Genomic DNA, 18,372 nt, shown 5'->3' on the forward strand with positions numbered 1-18,372 from the left:
TTATAATGGTTGTATGCAAAAGGGTTATTTCAGTACACGCTCTGAAAGAGGAAACGCTACCTCATGTTAATAGACAGTTTAGGAAGTTGTACATATTCATGACTACATAATGGGTTTTTTTTTCCTCTCAAGTAGTGATTGCTTATTGCATTAATAGCTATTTGGATGTTATTGGTAGTGCAGACTCTTATTTTTGGTAATTTTATGTATCTGGTAAATGGTCAGAGTCCAGGATGTTGCTGACCATGAATAAATCTTGATGTTTGCCTTTAAAGTGAAGAACATTTAAGCCACTTTTTTTTTGTGTATATGTGTAAGTATGTATTTTTTTATTTTCCTTTCTAAAAAGCGGTATAAAAATAATGTAGAATGATCTTTAGAAAGCCAAACAATATAGAGCTATTAGGAGTAAAAAAGAAAAGCCTCATCTTTTTTGCTCCTTTCTCCTTGGATAAACCTCTGTTACTACTTCGTGATTTTTTTCCCCAGATCCTTTTCTATATATTTACATTGATAGGGAAACAATTAAGATTTTATTATTTTTAAATGTAATTGAACTAACTTAGGCTTATTGTTCTCTGATTTATTTTTACAGTATCTCTTGAGATCTGTTCATGTCAGCACACTTACCTCATTCTTTTTAATGTTTGATTATTAGTGTTTAGTAAGAATGTTCCATCATACATTTAACTATTTCTCTTTTGATGGACATTTAGATTATTTCCAAGCAGCAAGTATTTCAAACAATAATGTGGTGGTATTCCTTGAATATGTGTTTTTGACTACTTGATGAATAGCCCCATAGGATATGTTTTTATGAGTGTAATTGTTAGATTCAAGGGAATGCACGTTTTAAATTGCATCAACAAATAACCCTCCAAAAAATCCATTCTACTTTATATTATGACCTAACGTATGGTGAAATGTTTTCCCTATATCTTTGCCATCTATGGATACTATTCATCTTTTAAATTTTCTCTAATTTATGTTAACACTGGAAACAAGATTTTATTTTTTTAAGTTCTGTTTTTTTTAATGAGGTTGAACAGTTTTTCATGTTTATTGAAATTTTGATCTGTTTTTCTATGAATTGTCTTTTCATATTCTTTTCCCACTTCCTGTTGGATTGTTTAATTATTGATTTGCCAAATTTCCTTTGTATACTATTGATACTGATCCTTTGTTTTTTATATACATTGTATTGTATTTTCTCTTGGTCTGTCACTTGTCTTTTACTTTTATTTATTGTATTTCATAATACTGAAATTAAAAATTTTAAATCTACATTCTTTTTTCTCAGTATTTAAAAATATAGTTATGATCATAATTTGTGTACAATTGATATTATTATATATGCATATTCCCAAATTGTAAACTCCAAATTTAAAAAAGTCATTTTGATTATAGTGTAAGCCAGCCTTATAAAATCTTGATGAAATCAAAATGTCTTCTACCCATAGCTCATGTGCCAAGGTTCTTGATCAGCATTCACCTTAAAAAAATTGTTTTGTAAAGTTTGACTTAATATGAATTGAAAAGGGTAGAATAGGGGAGAAGGAAATTAGTGTAGGTAAATTCTGGTGTTTCTTAAATATTCATTAAGGCCTAAGGGATAACCCTCTTCTGGATTCGGCTGTATTCTAAACTAAGGCAGATTTAACAGGGGAAAGACATGGCCCTATAGGAGAATTTAGCCAGAAACAAGTTATGGACTCAATTCCCATGAGATTCTATTGATGGCGTGGTTCTGGACCTGGGAAGTGTTCCTTTGGTAAACCTGAGTGGTCTGTAACTTTCTTTCCATAAGAAAGGGCTCTGTAGTTCTCAAAGCAGAGCTTCTTGGGGTGTATGAGCCCAGGGGAAGAATGAAGAATCTTGTGGAGATTTGTGAGTTGCCCATTCTTCTCTGAAGAAGAAGGTGCTGAGAATTTTTTAGTGAGAGACTCAGGGAAATAGTGAAGATTAAATGAAATTATCTTCCTGCAGTTAGGGCATGAAAGGTGAGAAGAGATGCTGCAAACATGGATGGAAGCTCTGGTTGCATATCTTTTTTTGCTCGGTTTGGTTAGAGTGTCCTGTGAACCTGCTAAGTACCAAACGCTGTGCAGATGTAAGATCAGTCAGACTTAGTGCCTGCCTGAAGACCATCTTAATTTAGGAGACAGGACATTTAAGCTGAATCTTGATGGATGTATAGCACTGTCCCATGAGTAAGAGATGGGGCTAGGTATTCCAGCAGAGGGCACAATGTGAGCAGAGGTGTAGCACATCTCTTTTTAGGCTATTTCAAATGGAGAGAAGGTAGTCAGTTGAGTATTTAGTGATTCTGTATTTTGACATTAGGTACTTGTGCCTTTATTTAATATAAGCTATCATGAAATCTGTATACTTACATCCTCATTTGTGTTATACTAAATATAAATCTAATTTATATATTTAACAATGAATGTAAGATCTGAAATTCTTTGCCTTTCTTCTGGAAATGCAAATTCCAAACATTAAAAGTAATTTAAATTATAAATAGAAAACTTTACACTGTTAAAAGGTTAATAACATTTAAATAGTTTTGTTTTTTAATGTGGTCATTTATAAGACTTTTTTGGTTGGGGGAGGTAATTAGGTTATACTTATTTATTTGGTTAATTTAAATTTAAGGGGGAGGGGGACAGATTTTCTTTCTCTTTTGGGGGAAGGGTCTCCACCAGATGCCACATAGTTAACATAAATGCAGTGGAAGAGCAGCTCTTTGAAAATAGTAAACTGAAGGTACTAAAGTAATCACTCCTGGCTCATCCCTGGTGCCTTTAGGTTGGTCCTTTCATCCACTGGGCTCAGAATGTTGTGCCTTAGCCTTGTGGGCTCATGGAAACAAGGGATCTCTCTTTTCTTGCTGAACGTCCTCTCAGTGACAAGGCTCCTCTCCTCGCAGCCTGATTTCTGTCATGTGGAGGAAATTATTAGACTTGATGTACAAATGAGGTGGAAATTTAGTCTCAGAATTTAGTAGTCTGTTTTGGCATGGAGAACTCTATATGACAACCTCAGCCCTTAAAACTCAGCAAACTGAGGTCTTCATTATGTTGTCTTAAGGGTGGTGTCATGTTAGACATGAGTTGAAATTGACAGTGAATTATTCCTACACCACTAGGAAATATGCTGTGCAGATGAGATGAGTAAGGAGACTAGGTTAGAGGCTAAAAGCCAATGCCTATTTTAAAACTACATATACATAGTTCGTCTTGTGTCAGTTAATTTAGCTGTGTCTCTGGATTGTGGAGAGGATGGTAATAAAGTAAAGTGAGGGTGGGATAGGTGAGTCTTGGGAAAGGATGATGGGAAGATTCCAAGTTGTCTTCTGCTTCTTTAGGTTGCACAGAGAATTTTTTGGAGAATAATTTTGAAACCACTGCAGCTGACTGAAGCAGTTGCCTATTTTCCAAGAGAGTCTATAGTGATAGTTAGATTATCTCAAGCTTGAACTAGGAGGAATAAATGCAGCATGGAACCCATTATTGTATTCTTTTGAAATAGGCTCTAAGCTGTTTGCTTTCATGACTTAAATGCTAAAGAGGAATGCAATTGGAATTGTTCTATTTGAATAAGCATTTGTTTATTTTGTAAAGCAGAAATTAAATAGATGCCCTTAGAAGTCCAGAGATCTCAGATGATTCTCTAAATCTGGGCCCAGCTTATTTAGCCATACACAGATAACCAGGGCTATTTGAAAATGGGCTGCAGTCCATTCATTCATGTTAATCAATGAATGTTTTACAAATGCCTACCAAGTGCTAGACTCTATTCTAAGCTGTATCACTTGTGAATATTCTACATGAACCACAGAATAAACAAGAGAGAAGACCTAATAGAGGGACAGGCTTATTCAGCTAATTTTTTTTTTTTAAAACTAAGTACCTTTTAGAGATGGGATACTGTCATGTGGTCTAGTGTCCCATTGATGTGTTGCCAGTTATAAAATGAATAGCAAGCTATTTGTCACTGAAGTATTCAAAGTTTACAGATGATTATATTAACCAGGTTAGTTTCAGGGTAATGCCTATAATAGTTTTTGCAAAAGATTTAAAGAAAAAATTAACTTGGTCCAATTAAGTGTAATGCCTACAATAGTTGAGGTTTCAGGTACTTGTGTTTTCTTGAGTAGGAGAGTCATAGAGATAGCCATTGTAGTTAGGGAAGTTGGGAGTGTCTGTGATCTGTCATCAGACATGTACTGGTAGAACATTGGCTGAGAATTAATACATTGTCCTAGGGGTTAGAGAAATGAATGAGACGTTTGGTCATTGCCTTTCTAGATCTTTCTGTCCAGAGGAATAAGACTGCAGGTACCTGTATTACAAGAGAGAAAGTAAGGTGATATCATGAGAAATACTTAAAATAAAACTACAGGAGAGAAGACTGACAATGATCATGTGTGCCTGCCACATGGAAGTTGAACTCAGGATTCGCTTGTGGAGCCCTTACTATATGCCTGGGAGCTCTGCTAACTGTCAAGTACACAAAGATGAAAGGAGCGCTTGTTCTTAGCGTTGATAAAATGCTCCTTGGATCTGACCCCTGGAGAGAGGTGTTATTTAGTTTGGTGGTTTAGGGGCAGGGATGGAAGAATATAGGACTTGCATAGGGCCTTGAAAGATGAGTAGCAGTTAGGCATTTGGACGTGGAGGCAGAGCAGCATCAACAGCATAATCATAGGGTCTTTTCTGAGACTTAGGTGTGCTTTCTGACTTAATTACAGGCTTCGTGAAGTGAGTTAAGGCCGAGCGGGTAAGTTGTTGCCAAACTGAGGTCAGTTGCTTTGAGTTGCTTTGTTTATGGAGCTACTGAAAATGCTTCGTTTGCAGGATAGGGAAGTAGCTCTCAAATGTTCACCTGGATCTCTGTTTTGGTCAGATTGCTTTCTTCCTCTTTTAGCTATTCTGTGGCCTCAAAGTATTTTAAAGTATTTTTTTTTTTATGAATTGTTTGACAATAAATTGCAGGCTTTAACCCATGAATATTTTGATGTATATTTCTTAAAAAATGAGGGCATTCTCTTCCATTACCGCAAAATAATTATCAAAATCAAGACCTTATCCAGGCTCCACCAGGGATTTTGTTGGTATCTTTTACCTCATTTTGTAGAAGGGATCTTGTCTCCATTCAGTATATTCTTTTTTGGTAACTTGCCTTTTTATATTCATAAATTTAAAAATAAATCCAGAAAAACATAAGAATAGTAAAACTGGCATTCATGTCTCCCACCACCCAGAACTATTAGTATTTGGTCATGAGAACCTCAGGTCCTTACTCTGGCCTACAGCGGCCCTGCTTCTTCTGGCCACCTGTAACCTCCAGCTTCATCTTTCCTTAGTCTCTCTCCTTCCTGATGCCTCTGCTCCAGGCACATGGCCTCCTTGCTAATCTGCAAGCACAGCAGGTATACTCTCACCTCTGGGCTTTCATTCTACACATTTTTATTGAATACTTTCTATTCCCAGCCAGAGCAAATGGATCCATTGGAAAGCTTATTTCATCAGTCAAGTAGTGGGTAATATTTGCTATTGGGTCATTCATCCAACATTACTTGAGCATTTCTTAGGTACCAAAACTTTGAGGGGGAGAGAGGAAAGCTTGAGAGGTGTATAAAAACACAGAAAGATGAGTAACTTATCTCCTTGACCTCAGAAAGGCACAACTTATAAGAATGGATTGTTCTGGATACTTCCAGTTGACAAATGGTGAATGGTATTACTGATTGATCATTGCCCAGCTTAAACATTTCTAGATCTGCCATAGTGTTGACAACTCTTTTTCCAAACAAAATTTCAAGTAAGTCCTATTTTTTGATGCCTGTTCTTTTTTCCCCAAGATTCCTGTTGGATATGGGGATTTAAAAAAATCGGTGTGGGTGGGGGGAGGGTATAGCTCAACTGGTCCTGGGTTCAATTGCCAGTACCTCCATTAAAAGTAAATAAACCTAATTACTCTCCCTGACCCCGCCAAAACTAATAAAATAATACAATAAATAAATAAAATATTTTAAAAAGTCAATGTATATGATCAGATAATCTGTCTTGAAAATTAGGGAAGGTATTTTAATGTTTTCTAAGCTATTAAAAGTTAAATCACATCAGTTGACCATTAGTTTTCTTTATTGAAAAACAACATAGTGGGAACTTAAGATTATACCAGACTGTGTGCACTTAGTGTGGTCATTATTTTTGAGTCATAAAGAGACAGCAATGAAAAGTTTTATTTAATGTTGATATTTAAAATTTAAATTTGATTTTTCATAATTAGAACACAAAGGAATACTAATCTTTAGTTTAGTATTAGTTCTTGGTGAATTTTCACAACTACTTTCTAAAGCAAAGGCAGCTGGGACCCCTATTTAAAAAATTATTATGTAAAGAGTCCTTTTGCCATTTTTTCCACCCCTGTAAATTTCAAAATCAATATGTGCTAGGAAAAATTAAAACTTCAAAAAAAAGAAAAAAGAAAAAAAGAAGTCTTCCCTTACTCTTCTCACTCTTGAAAGAACCTTGGTGGTTTGGTGTGTGGTCTTCCAGCCTTCCACACGTGGTTCTGTTGCATATACAAACATACATATACCCATATAGCTTTTAAAAAACACAACAATGGAATCATATTCTTATATTAATCAATGGCTTGTCATTTTCATTTATGATATTTTTCCATCTCAGTTCATAGCTCCTTTCACAGTTACATATAATTTATTTCACTCGATGGATATTCTATAATGTATTTAACTATCTACTGCTGAAAGACATTTATTTCTAATTTTTCAGTATTAATTCTTTCTGTTTTATAGAAGAGCCTAGTACTTGGCAAGAAGAAATAATGTAGCCAGAGTTGCACACTTCCTAATGGCTGGGTCATTGTGACTCCTGTCTTCTGAGTGCCTAATGCCATTGGATGAGATACTGGGTGCTAAATAAATCAAGTGAAGCGGTCCCTGCCTTTAGAGAGGATGCACAGCATGTGATGCAAAACTCCCACTGCTCTTGAGGGAACTTCGTAAAGCAGTGTGTACACTCTGAGTCAGATGGCCAGGCTTAGTAGGGTGGCCAGGTTTGGAGAGCAGTGTGTGGTACAAGTGATATCAATACTCCAGACAGGGTGGTGCCTTTGGAATTCTTTAATTTTAAGGGGGAGGATGTGTTGATCTGGGAACTAAATGGTGTTCCTGGTGTTTCTTTTGGAATGCGGGCTTAGTGGTGAGTACAGGATGATCCAGAAAGATAGCTGGGAGAGGGGGGTTGTTGAGAACTCATTCACCAGGAATGTGTTACGTAAGTAAGCAGGAGGGAGGGCTGTATCATCTTCAGAAACCTCCAGCAAGGCCCCTGGAGGATGCTTCTGTGTTAGTCATTGCTTAGAGATTGCTGCCCTGAGCTGGTGCCAGCCTTGGAATTTCTAACTTGGAGTCGTGATCTGAGAAACTAGTGTGAGGGAGGCTCTTAGGCAGCAGGAGGAAGAGCTGGGAAGGCGACACATCTAGCCCAGAGCAGAAGAGGGGAGTTAGCTGCTCCATACCCAGCTCTGGCATTTGAGGCAGCTCTGCCATCTTGTGGAATAAGTGTTCAGTGATTTTTGTTAAGGGCAGAATGTGGAGACTTGCATTCCAGGGAATAGCCTTGGCAGGGTTGCTTTCCTCCCACTTAGCTGTTCTGTGACCTCAGAGTAGTTTTCTTGCACATATATATTTCTTTTCCTTGCATATATTTTAAAGATGTTTTTATTTTGAAATAATTTAAGACTTATAAAAAGTTGCAAAAATAGTAGAAAGAGTTCCTATAGACCTGCAACCAAATACCCTACTTGTTAGCAATTTACCATGTTTGCTTTATTATTCTATTTTCTGAATTGTGTGCAAAAAAGTTGCAGAACTTTACCCCTAAATTCATCAGTGTGTGGTTCCTGAAAACAAGGACATTCTCTTACATTACCACAATATAGTTATCAAAGTCAGGACCTTATTCAGACTTCATTAGTTGTTCTAATGATGTCCTTTATAGCAAAAGTGGGGAAAACATTTTTTCTGGTCAGGATCCAATTCAGGATGACACATTGGATTTAGTTGTCATGTTTCATTTGTCTCCTTTCATCGAATACAATTTTTCAGTCTTTCTTTGTCTTTCGTGACCTTGACATTTCTGAAGAATACCATGTCTTTCAATTTTGGTTTTCTGGTGTATCCACATAATTAGATTTAGGCTATTCACTTTTAGCAGAAGTACCACGTAAGTGATGTGTACTTACCAATTTGTTTGTCCCATTTATTGGTGGAGTTAACTTTGGTCACTTGTCTAAGGTAGTAAGTACCCACCAGATTTCTCTACTGTAAAGCTATTATTTTCCCCTTTATAATTAATAAGTTTCTTGTGAGAAGATTCTTTGAGACTATGTAAATATCTTGTTTCTTCATCAAACGTTCACCCATTTAAGTATCCGCTGATATTTCTTGCCTGAAACAGTTTTTACTCTGATGACCAAACAGTGATTTCTAACTCTCATCATTCCTTCTACATTTGTTAATTTGTATTCAATTGTAAGGAAGAGCCTGCCTCCCTCTCTCCCTCCCTTCCTCTCTCCCTCTCTCTTTTTTCTTTTTCTCTCTCTTTCTTTTATATCCACATGGACTTATTGATTCTTTTGTTCTGGAGTTATAATCTGTTTCTAACATTATTTATTTTAATTACCCATATTGTCTCAAATTTGGCCAGTGGGAGCCCTTCAAGCTAGTTTCTGTGTCTTCATTATTCTTTGCACATTTCTTTACTTTCTGGCGTAACAAGATGTTCCAAGCTCATCTTGTACTTACCCAACCCTGGATTTAGCCATTTCTCCAAGAAGCCCTGATTTCTTTTAAATGGAGACTTGTATTTAGAAACCAAGAGCTCAGTGCTAAGCATACTCGTTGCTCCTGGGGCATACAGAGAAAATGTGAAAGTTCCTCTTTACCACTTGCCTTCCTAGCCCAATCTCCTCTTGAGAGTTGTCAACAGTTTGATATCTATCCTTCTGGTTTCCTTTTTTTTTTTTTTTTTTTTTTGACTCTTTTTTTTTTTTTTTTTTGGTGGGGGGGATAATTAGGTTTATTTATGTTTAGAGGGGGTACTTGGGAATGAACCCAGGACGTCATGCATGCTAAGCATGTGCTCTACCACTTGAGCTATACCCCTTCCTCCCCGGTTTCCTTTTTTCTCTACATTTTTATAATACTTTTTTTTCCCCATCTGTAACCATACATGGGGTAATACAGTATGTACAGTATGCAGAGCTGCTAGCTATGAGAGCATGAAGCAGTTGCTGAGGCCCCTGCTGAGGCCTCACTGTGCATTAATTAATGGAAATTGAGTTTAGAAAGCAAGACGGTACTTAGATTGACATAGGCTTAGAATGCCAGACTGAGTATTGCCAGCCAGAATGAGTTTCATCATCATAGTTCTCCAACTGTGAGGTTTTGAGGTGCTGGCAATCTGTATGCAAAAAAAAAAAAAAAAAAAAAGGTTAAATAAGATGTTATTTCTAAGTCAAGTCTGAGAAAACATAATTTAAAAACCCTTTTTAGTATAAAAGTAATATATGCTTATCATAAAAGGGGAAGAATAAAGCATTACCCAACCAAATAGAAAATGAGAGGGCTTCTGATCCTACTCTGTATTAACTATTGCTATGTGACTAAATTACCACAAACATAGTAGCTGAAAATAACACAATTATTTTCTCACAGTTTCTGTGTGTGAGAAGTCCAGGCACAGCTTAACTGGTTCTTCTGTAAGACTTCAGTCAAGGGGTTGGCCAGGGCTGTGTTCTCATCTGAAAACTCTACTGGGGAATGGTCTGCTTACATGCTTACATGGTTGTTGGCAGCATTCAGTTCCTTTCAGGCTGTCAGACTGAGGGCTACAGGCTTTTGGGGGGCACTGTCAGCTCCCTGCCACAAGGCTTGTCCAAAGAGTAGCTCACACACAGCATAACAGCTTGTTTCATCTAGCCAGCAAGGGAGAGTGGCTGTTAGTAAGATGGATGTTACATGATTATTATACATAACATATTCATGAAAGTGACATACTGTCATCTTTGCCTGTTCTGTTAGAGGCAAGTTATAGGTCCTGCCCAGAATCAAGGGGAGAGGATCACATGAGTGTGAATACTAGGAGGCAGGGATTATTAGGAGACATTTTATAGTTTATTTCTACCCCCCCCCCAAAAAAAAAGGCATTCTGTAGAATTATACCATTACTAAAAACAAATTCAAGTTCTGTGGATTTTTCTCCTCATATACCAAGTCATATTAGTAATTTGGGAGAGGCAAGAGTTAAGGGTGACTTGGGATTTTGCTCCTGGGAGCCTGGGAGAAAGCTCTATGTTTTGCCTCAATTCTTCCAAACAAAAATATGTTAAACATGAGGAAGGGCACTGAGCTTTTAAATGGTAATGCCAATGACTTCTTGGAGATACTGATTTCTATACTGTTTTCTGAAACAGGAATAAATTGGTTTGAGTAGTTTATTCTCTACGCCAAGCATTTGAACCAAGCTTCCTGGAAGATTTATTACATATTTCTGCCTTTTGTCTCCTAGTGACTGCTCCCATATTGACAATGACCATAGTATCCCAAGAGTGGATGATGTCAGTTAGCTGGTGCCATTGGGGACATATGTTCCAAATGACCTGTTATCCCTTTGGGAAATACACATTTGTGAGACTTGGGATTTATGTAGACTGTTGCCCACCAGGCTGTTTTGGCAACCAATGGCTCTCCTAGCTTCTTGATCATGCTTCTATCACCATACTCCTTTTGTCACAGGAACACTGTTCTGGGGAGGAATATAATATAATATAATATAATATAATATAATATAATATATAAAAGAATTGTGTTTTTTTCTACTGTGAAAATAATATGGGTATTATAACATTAGAAACATGGAAGAGTAGGAAAATCTCTCTTTTTTTAACTTGAAATGTGGTAAGAAAATATTGCCATTGCATACATTCTTACAATTCTAAAAAGTGTACACTATCATATTTTATATAGTATTCTTATATATAATTTTATGTTTTGCTTATATTTCTTTTGTGGGTTTTCTTTAGCATAATTATGCTGTGCATATTATTTTAAAATGCAAAACATTTTTGCTGGTTGATTGCATCATTTGGTTGTTCCTATTGTGCTTTTATTAATTACCGTTAACACTTCAGTGTTTGATTGTTACAGTGAGGCAATTAGATGTTAAAATTTTGCAGGTTGTGCCCTGGTACGTAGATCCCTGACTGAGATTATGCATAACTTTGATTGTTTTAAGCAAACAACCGTGAGGTCAGTGACGACCCAGATGACAACTAATGTTCAAGTAACCTGTTGTAGTTAGCAGTAAGTTATCTCTTCTATTACCTCATGGAAGTATGTAGAAGTCTTATGAAGTAAGTATTTTTATTCCCATTTAATGCTAAGGAAACCATCTGGAAAAAGTAACTCTCTTGTTTGATGTAATAATACACTGAGATGAGTCCTGTAGGAGAAGTAGAGAATGGAGCACATTCTCCATGTCAACATTTTAGCATAAGGAATGAACAGACCTGGCTGTAATACAAATAGAAGAGGACAGATACAAGGTTTATTTTCCCTGAAGTAGTTTTGGGAATTCAGAGAAGGTAGGACAGAATCTTTTTTGCTCAGAGACCAAGGAAAAAGCATTGTGCGAGTAAGTGGCCTTGAGCAGGGCTTGGTTTGCACATGGGAGGGATATGCCAGAGGGAATGTGTAGTCTGCACTGGCTGAACTGGCAGCCTTCATTGTGTATACAGAGGGCTCCTTTGGCTGCCATATGGGAAAATTAGGATAAAATTGTGAAGCCTGGAAAATACAATTTTTTGTATCTCCAAAACTTTGTTGGGTTCAAAAATAAAATAGTCCCACTTGCAGGACCTTCATGAAAAAGGAGCAGTTACTTAAGTCTTGCAGTGTTTGAGCTACTTCACTTGTGGCTCTGTAATTATAGTTAATTATATAGTTTATCAGGTTTTGTCACAGACTGTTGTCCATAATTAATTTATACCCTCTTTGCTGCTTGTCTCACCCTGATGCTTGTGTTCATTGTGTTTTCCACATATTGCAAGGTAGGCTTATAATCAGAAGGGCTTTTATATCAATGAGTTGAGTTTATGAGGGAGTCTTACTTTTGGAACTTCTCTGTGATCCTGGTATCACCTCTCAGAGGTAGGTGGCCCACCTGAGTGCCAAGCTTGTTTACCTTTGGAGGTCCGGCTGTTCCTACCTTCTGCTTAGCTGTGAGGAATCAAGGGTTTTACTTTTGGGGGAAAAGTTTTTATCCTGTCAGACTAAACTTATTTCCTTTTGAGAGGCTTATCTGTCTCTGTCCATTTTGGGCTGCTGTAACAGAATACCATAAACTGGGTGGCTTATAAACAACAGAAATTTATTTCTCACAGTTCTGGTGTCTGGAAAGTTCAAGATCAAGGTGCCAACAGATTTAGTGTCTGGTGAGGGCCAGCTTCCTAGTTCATAAACAGCTGTCTTCTCACAGTAACCTCACATGGTGGAATAGGCAAGAGAGCTCTCTGGGGTCTCTTTTATAAGGTCACTAATCCCATTCATGAGGGCTCTGCCTTCATGACCTAATCACTTTCCCAACACTCCACCTCCAAATGCCATTGCATTGGGAATTAAGTTTCAACTTGTAAATTTTAGGGGTCTAGTATAGCACTGTCAGACCAGGCATATCTTAATTTCAGCAGATAGTTTGTCCACATCACTCTTAAAATCTATCTATCGACAACCTATATAAGTGCATTGGTAATCTGCATAGATAAAGTTCAATTCGCTCAAGCAACTTACCCAGAGAGTGTAGATTGATGTTAGCCTGAAGGTTATTCTGAAGGCTGTCATCAGCTCTATCCTACTGGATCTTTATCAATAACTTGGATAAAGACCTAAGAACATACAGGATTACAGAAGCAAGAGTTATAAAATTCTTGGACTAAAGTAATATGATGGAGTTTACTAGGGATAAATGTAACTTCCAACATGTAATTTGATAAAACTCTTTAAGGAAAATGGAAATGCACTTTAATTCATGTTTTAAAAAGACAAACACAAAGTTCAGGATTTTGATGGATCAAGCTTGGTACTGTCCACCACCATATAATGTGATTATTTAAAAAAATTGGAGGGGACTACGTTAGTAAAAATAAGATGTCCTGAAAGGTGGGGGTAATAATCCCACTGAATGGTCATACTAGGAATCTTGTGGTTGGTTTTGGATTTCACATTTTTAGAGAGATGTAGACCAAATTGAATGTTTACAGAGTGATGTGTCTCCCAGGCAGAACTTATGAGGGCTGGTCAAAGGAATGTTTCAGTCTGGTTGATAATTATAATAGCTGTCGCTAGCCATGTTCCATAAATGACATAAGCCTATTTACCAGGATATATTTTATATTTGAAATGGTCTACTTTGTGCCAAGTATATATATATTATAGCCCTCTCTCCAACTCTTTTGAAATAGGTGGCATTATTCCCTTCTATAGATGATGGTAAACTGAATAATCAGATTATTTAAAAAATCATGCACAGCTTATTTATGCAGCTAATGAAGGGTAGAGTTGGGATTTAAAGTTGGACTGTTTCTGTCATACCATACTGCCTCTGGATTGAGCATGCAGTGAGGCTGGGAGTGTGGGGATGTTTGCCCTTTTGCTTATAAGCAGGTTAATTCCTGAAAGGCTGTTCATATATCCCATTTGTTCTTAGGTCCAAAATGATAATGTATAGTTATTAAAAGCCAATATTTATTGCACACTTATTATGTGCCAGATACTTTTCTAGGATCTTTGCATGTAATTCATTTAATTTTTACAACTCAGTGAAGTAGTTACCATTCTTATCTCCATTCTGCATATGAGGAAACTGAGGAGGCAGGAAAAGTAATTGGAGGAGCCAGGATTTGAACCAGCTGTCCAGCTGCAGAACCCATGCTTTTAACCACTGTCCTGTCTTTGCCTTATGCACATGACCACTGTGTGAACACGAGGGTGCAAAGGTTTTGAATAGAGAGAATGATAATTCTTCATGGAATTGATTCAAAGTTCTCATTATTTTTAACTCTTAATTTAGAAAAGAAAAACTCAAAGATATTTGTATTTTGACATTCTTCTTTTCTATTATAAATACGTTTTATCACAAACGAGACATCAAACATAAGCCAGAGGGGGACTGAGTTTACTGTAGCTGAACTTGACTGCTGTGGGCCTCAGATGGTAAAAGACAGTGTTGATGCTCTCTGACCTCCTCAGACACAGCTTTGTTCACACAGTAGTACACAGAGTTTTCTGCAGTGATTTTTGAAAGACTGCCTGTCATTTGGAAAAGGAATTACTAGGTTGAACCGTATGGAATGGCCAATATTTAACCTTTCTTAACCTACAAAAATGGGAGATTCATATAATTCAACTTAAATAGGCTTAAGGGGTGGAAATTCCAGAGAAACTGTATTTTGCTCTAAGAAAGAATTTTAGGATGTATTGGAGGTTTGAGTTTTGAGTTTCTTCACTGACATTCTTTCTCTGTATAACTATTTGAGAACTATGTATTCCATTTCATTTCATGTTACTTTTTCTTCTCTTAACTGCATCTGACTGATTTGAACCTTCTTCTTGTGTCTCTTGTCATGGATAGAGAGTGATTTAAGGCATTCTGCTTTGGAATGTGTATGTGTATGTGTGTGATTTTTTACTTGTTTAAATTGCCCATGTAACAGAACCCATCAGATCATCGAATTTACCAATTTCATAATCATTACCTAGTGCTGATTTTGAAATGTAAAGTATGACTTAGATTGAGTTTAAGAATTTTTTTATTCCTTCTGATTATGGAATGGTACTTGAAAAAGTAATCATAATATTTACCAAAAGTTCAATACATTATTTGCTTCTAATGGAAATTGTATCATTGCATTTAGGAACAATTTGATTCTTTCAAGAAAGTTCTGTCCATTCAGGATATTCCTGGGTGACTTAATCTGTAGAGTAGGAGTGATTTGAGTTTAAGGTGATTGCTCTCATTGGGGTGAGGGCATTGTGAAGGGGGTCTTCAGTAAACTGAGTTTCTAACACTCATGAATTTCCTTCCTTTTTTTAAAAACATTTTTTAAAATTGAGTTATAGTCATTCTACAATGTTGTGTCAAATTCCATTGTAGAGCACAATTTTTCAGTTGTACATGAACATACATACATTCATTGTCACATTCTCTTTTGCTGTGAGCCACCACAAGATCCTGTATATATTTCCCCGTGCCACACAGTACAATCTTGTTTATCTATTCTACATTTTGAAATCCCAGTCTGTCCCTTCCTACCCTCCAGTCCCCTGGCAACCACAAGTTTGTAAAAATATGGAACGCTTCACGAATTTTGAGTGTCATCCTTGCGCAGGGGCCATGCTAATCTTCTCTGTATCATTCCAATTTTAGTATATATGCGGCTGAAACGAGCACCACTCATGAATTTCTTGTGACAGCTTTACTTTTTGTCTTTGATGCGTGATAGACCATTGCTTTCTGTTTGGTTTTGGGGCAGGGCAGGGGGTTGTCAAGCTTTTTTTTCTCTTTGAATTTGATCATTGAGTCCTCAGAGTTCTCCCCATGCCTCCCAGGTCCATTCAGTTGGTTGTCTTTTTCATTCTTCTTATACTCTTGAGTCCTCTTGATCAAACAGAATTCATTGCAGTAAAATCGCAAAAGCTCAATGCTAAAAGCTTTGTAATAGATACACTCCTTGTGCAAAAACCATTGTAAGATCCTTTTGGTTTCATAAAGAGATCCTCCAGAATATCCTTTAGTTCTGTCTACAGAGAGGTATCGGGATGGTGGTAAGTCTGAACCTGGTCCAACTCATGAGTAACAGTCCTGGATTGGATCCCTGATCTTTTTTAAGGATTTTCCCTTGTTCTTCTGAAATCTTGAGAATTTGTGTGGTTGCTTTAAAAGAGGAAAAAAAAAAAAGTTAGTCTCTTCTTTCAAAAGATGAATCACAGTTGAGTCTCTATTATTTACCCTGAAGTTACAGCCATTCTTTCAAACAGCAATAGCTGTTGATGTCTCCAGTTACATGTACATTGCTGCTCTTTCACTCTCTGTTGCCATGTGTTGTGTTAATGCATGTATTGTAGTAACTAGAATAAACACGAGGGATCTTTGTTTTTTTTTTTTGTTTTTTTTTTTCAGTAACAAATACTTTTAAGAGAACAGATGATTTTGTGACGTCTAAAGCACCAGCTGTCGACCTAGATCACAAGTTTAGGTGCAAGGTTGTGGATTGTTTAAAATTTTTCCGCAAAGCCAAACTGTTGCACTATCACATGAAGTATTTCCATGGAATGGAGAAGTCACCAGAGCCAGAGGAGAACCCAGGAAAGAGGCATGTCCAGACGAGGGGCTCTTCAGCTTCAGACAAGGCCAGCCAGGAGAGCCTGACCAGGAAGCGGGTCTCTGCCAGTTCCCCAAGTAAGCATTTTGGTTCTGAGTTGTATCTGTATCATGAAGGGCTGACACAGAAAGCAGGTGTTAGGTTGGTCTGGTCCAGTTGAATTGCAGAAGATTGAAAATGATGAGTATCCTCAGGAATTGCATCATGGATTTGTGGCCCTCCTGGAGGAGGTAGAAATATATAACTTTCATTCTTACACCACTTCTTGCTGCTCAGGTTACATTGAGAAAGTCACTTCACCTCTGAAGTCCTTGGTGCTCCTAGTATACAGTGGGGACAATCAAGGAAAAGGAGCTCCTTTAGAAGCCAGCATGTGGGGAGGGTATAGCTCAGTGGTAGGGTACATGCTTAGCATGCACAAGGTCGTGGGTTCAATCCCCAGTACCTCCATTAAAAAAAAAAAAAAAAAAAAAAGACAGCACGGTGCAGTCATCCCATCCCCTAAACCTATACCCCATCCCTGCTAAGAGAATAAAAGAACTAAGAGATGGTGTATGATTCTTGCTGGGTCCAGTTTTGAGTCCAAATTTCATCTTAATTGCAACTGAAGATATTTCTAACAACACTGTTTATTTTGAGTAGAAATTACAATGGTAGTAGTAAGAGTTATCATAAAATCTCATGTTCATGTCTTATTACAAGAGAACCTTTGGGGAGATTTCTTCTAAAACTTACAGAAATTGAAAAATTACATTTCTGGGGGAATTTCAGAATTAATGAGTTTCCAGTAAATTCTACAAGGTTCCCAGCTTCTTTTTACCTGAAATTGTAACATCATTATATATCTTTGACTTGTAACCTCTCCTTTAAAATACATAGGTGTTCGATGGTATATGGAACTCCTAGGACAGCTGACAGGGTTTCCAAGGAAGTATAAAGTCTGGATTCAGGACAGTAGGGCAGGGTCATGCAGGCTAAGGTGATCTCTGACCCTGTGAGAGGTCAGTCCTTAGCCATGCTGTGAAGACATAATGTGTCAAGGTGTAGTTTCTTAGTCATAGGTGCATTATCCTTTAGAAATATGTGAGTCAGCATATAACTTTTTCTGGTAGCCACGTTTTAAAACATAAAAAGAAACAGGTGAAATCACTTTTAATATACTTTGTTAATTCAGAATACCCCAAAATACTATCATTCAGCATGGAACCAGTATAAAAATGACTATTTAATAAGCTATTATGTATTTTTTTTTGTATTAAGTCTTTAAAATCCAGTGTTTTACACTTACTGAGCATTTCAATTTGGACTAACCACATTTCAGGTCCTCAGTAGCTGCATAGGGTTAGTGGCCACAGAATTGGCCCACACAGCAGTATTACCCTCAGCTGTAGGCAGTCTAGCTGTACATGCGGCGAGCCCAAGCATTGACCTAAACGGAGCTGCCTGAGGAAGGCCAGCTAACCCTAACCCAGGAGAGGACTCCCCATGTGGGCTGCAGGGCATGGCAGCACTTACCACCTTAGTAACTTCACCAGAGTCCTGCTCAGGTGCCCTCCAGCGGGTGGATGTCTCTCAGAGCTGGCAAGTATGAATCAGCAATAGACTGATGCTGAAATCCAGGTGCCAGTTATTTACTTAAAACGAAGCCAACAGCTGTCAGAACTTTCCTCTGTCTAGTTCAGACCTTGTGTGGGAATGGAAAGTGTCATACTGAACATTGGATAGGGACACTGGAGTTAGAAATGCCTCAGGATAAGGTAGATTGACGTGTTTATCCAACAACTATTTCTCGAATACCTTTTATGTGCCAACCTCTGTTCTGGGTACTAAAAAGGAGACTTAAGTCCCATGGGCCTGATGCTCTTGATTGTGGATATTTCTGGCACAAAGAAGAAA

The 18,372-nt window shown here is 37.4% G+C and overlaps 1 protein-coding gene and 1 non-coding gene across 7 annotated transcripts in view; one reads left to right on the forward strand and one right to left on the reverse strand.

Annotated features, from left to right (window-relative positions):
- Positions 1 to 18,372, forward strand: part of PHF20 (PHD finger protein 20) — a 110,331-nt gene that overhangs the window by 60,651 nt on the left and 31,308 nt on the right. For 5 of the 6 annotated variants that reach the window (XR_012500614.1, XM_010960784.3, XM_010960785.3 and 2 more), the window contains one exon: positions 16,275 to 16,553. The exons of the other annotated variant lie outside the window; for it this stretch is intronic. Coding sequence is in view for 4 of the 5 variants with exons in the window: in XM_010960784.3 (XP_010959086.1) it covers positions 16,275 to 16,553 (279 nt within the window). In the remaining variant the exon portion in view is untranslated. The remainder of the gene's footprint in view (positions 1 to 16,274; positions 16,554 to 18,372) is intronic. 6 annotated transcript variants of the gene reach the window in all.
- On the reverse strand, positions 15,438 to 15,545 carry LOC123618536 (U6 spliceosomal RNA). Its single transcript, XR_006726968.2, has one exon. It is a non-coding gene; the product is annotated as a U6 spliceosomal RNA (small nuclear RNA).

This window comes from Camelus bactrianus, chromosome 19 (assembly GCF_048773025.1).
Source record: "Camelus bactrianus isolate YW-2024 breed Bactrian camel chromosome 19, ASM4877302v1, whole genome shotgun sequence".
Classification (NCBI taxonomy): domain Eukaryota; kingdom Metazoa; phylum Chordata; class Mammalia; order Artiodactyla; family Camelidae; genus Camelus; species Camelus bactrianus.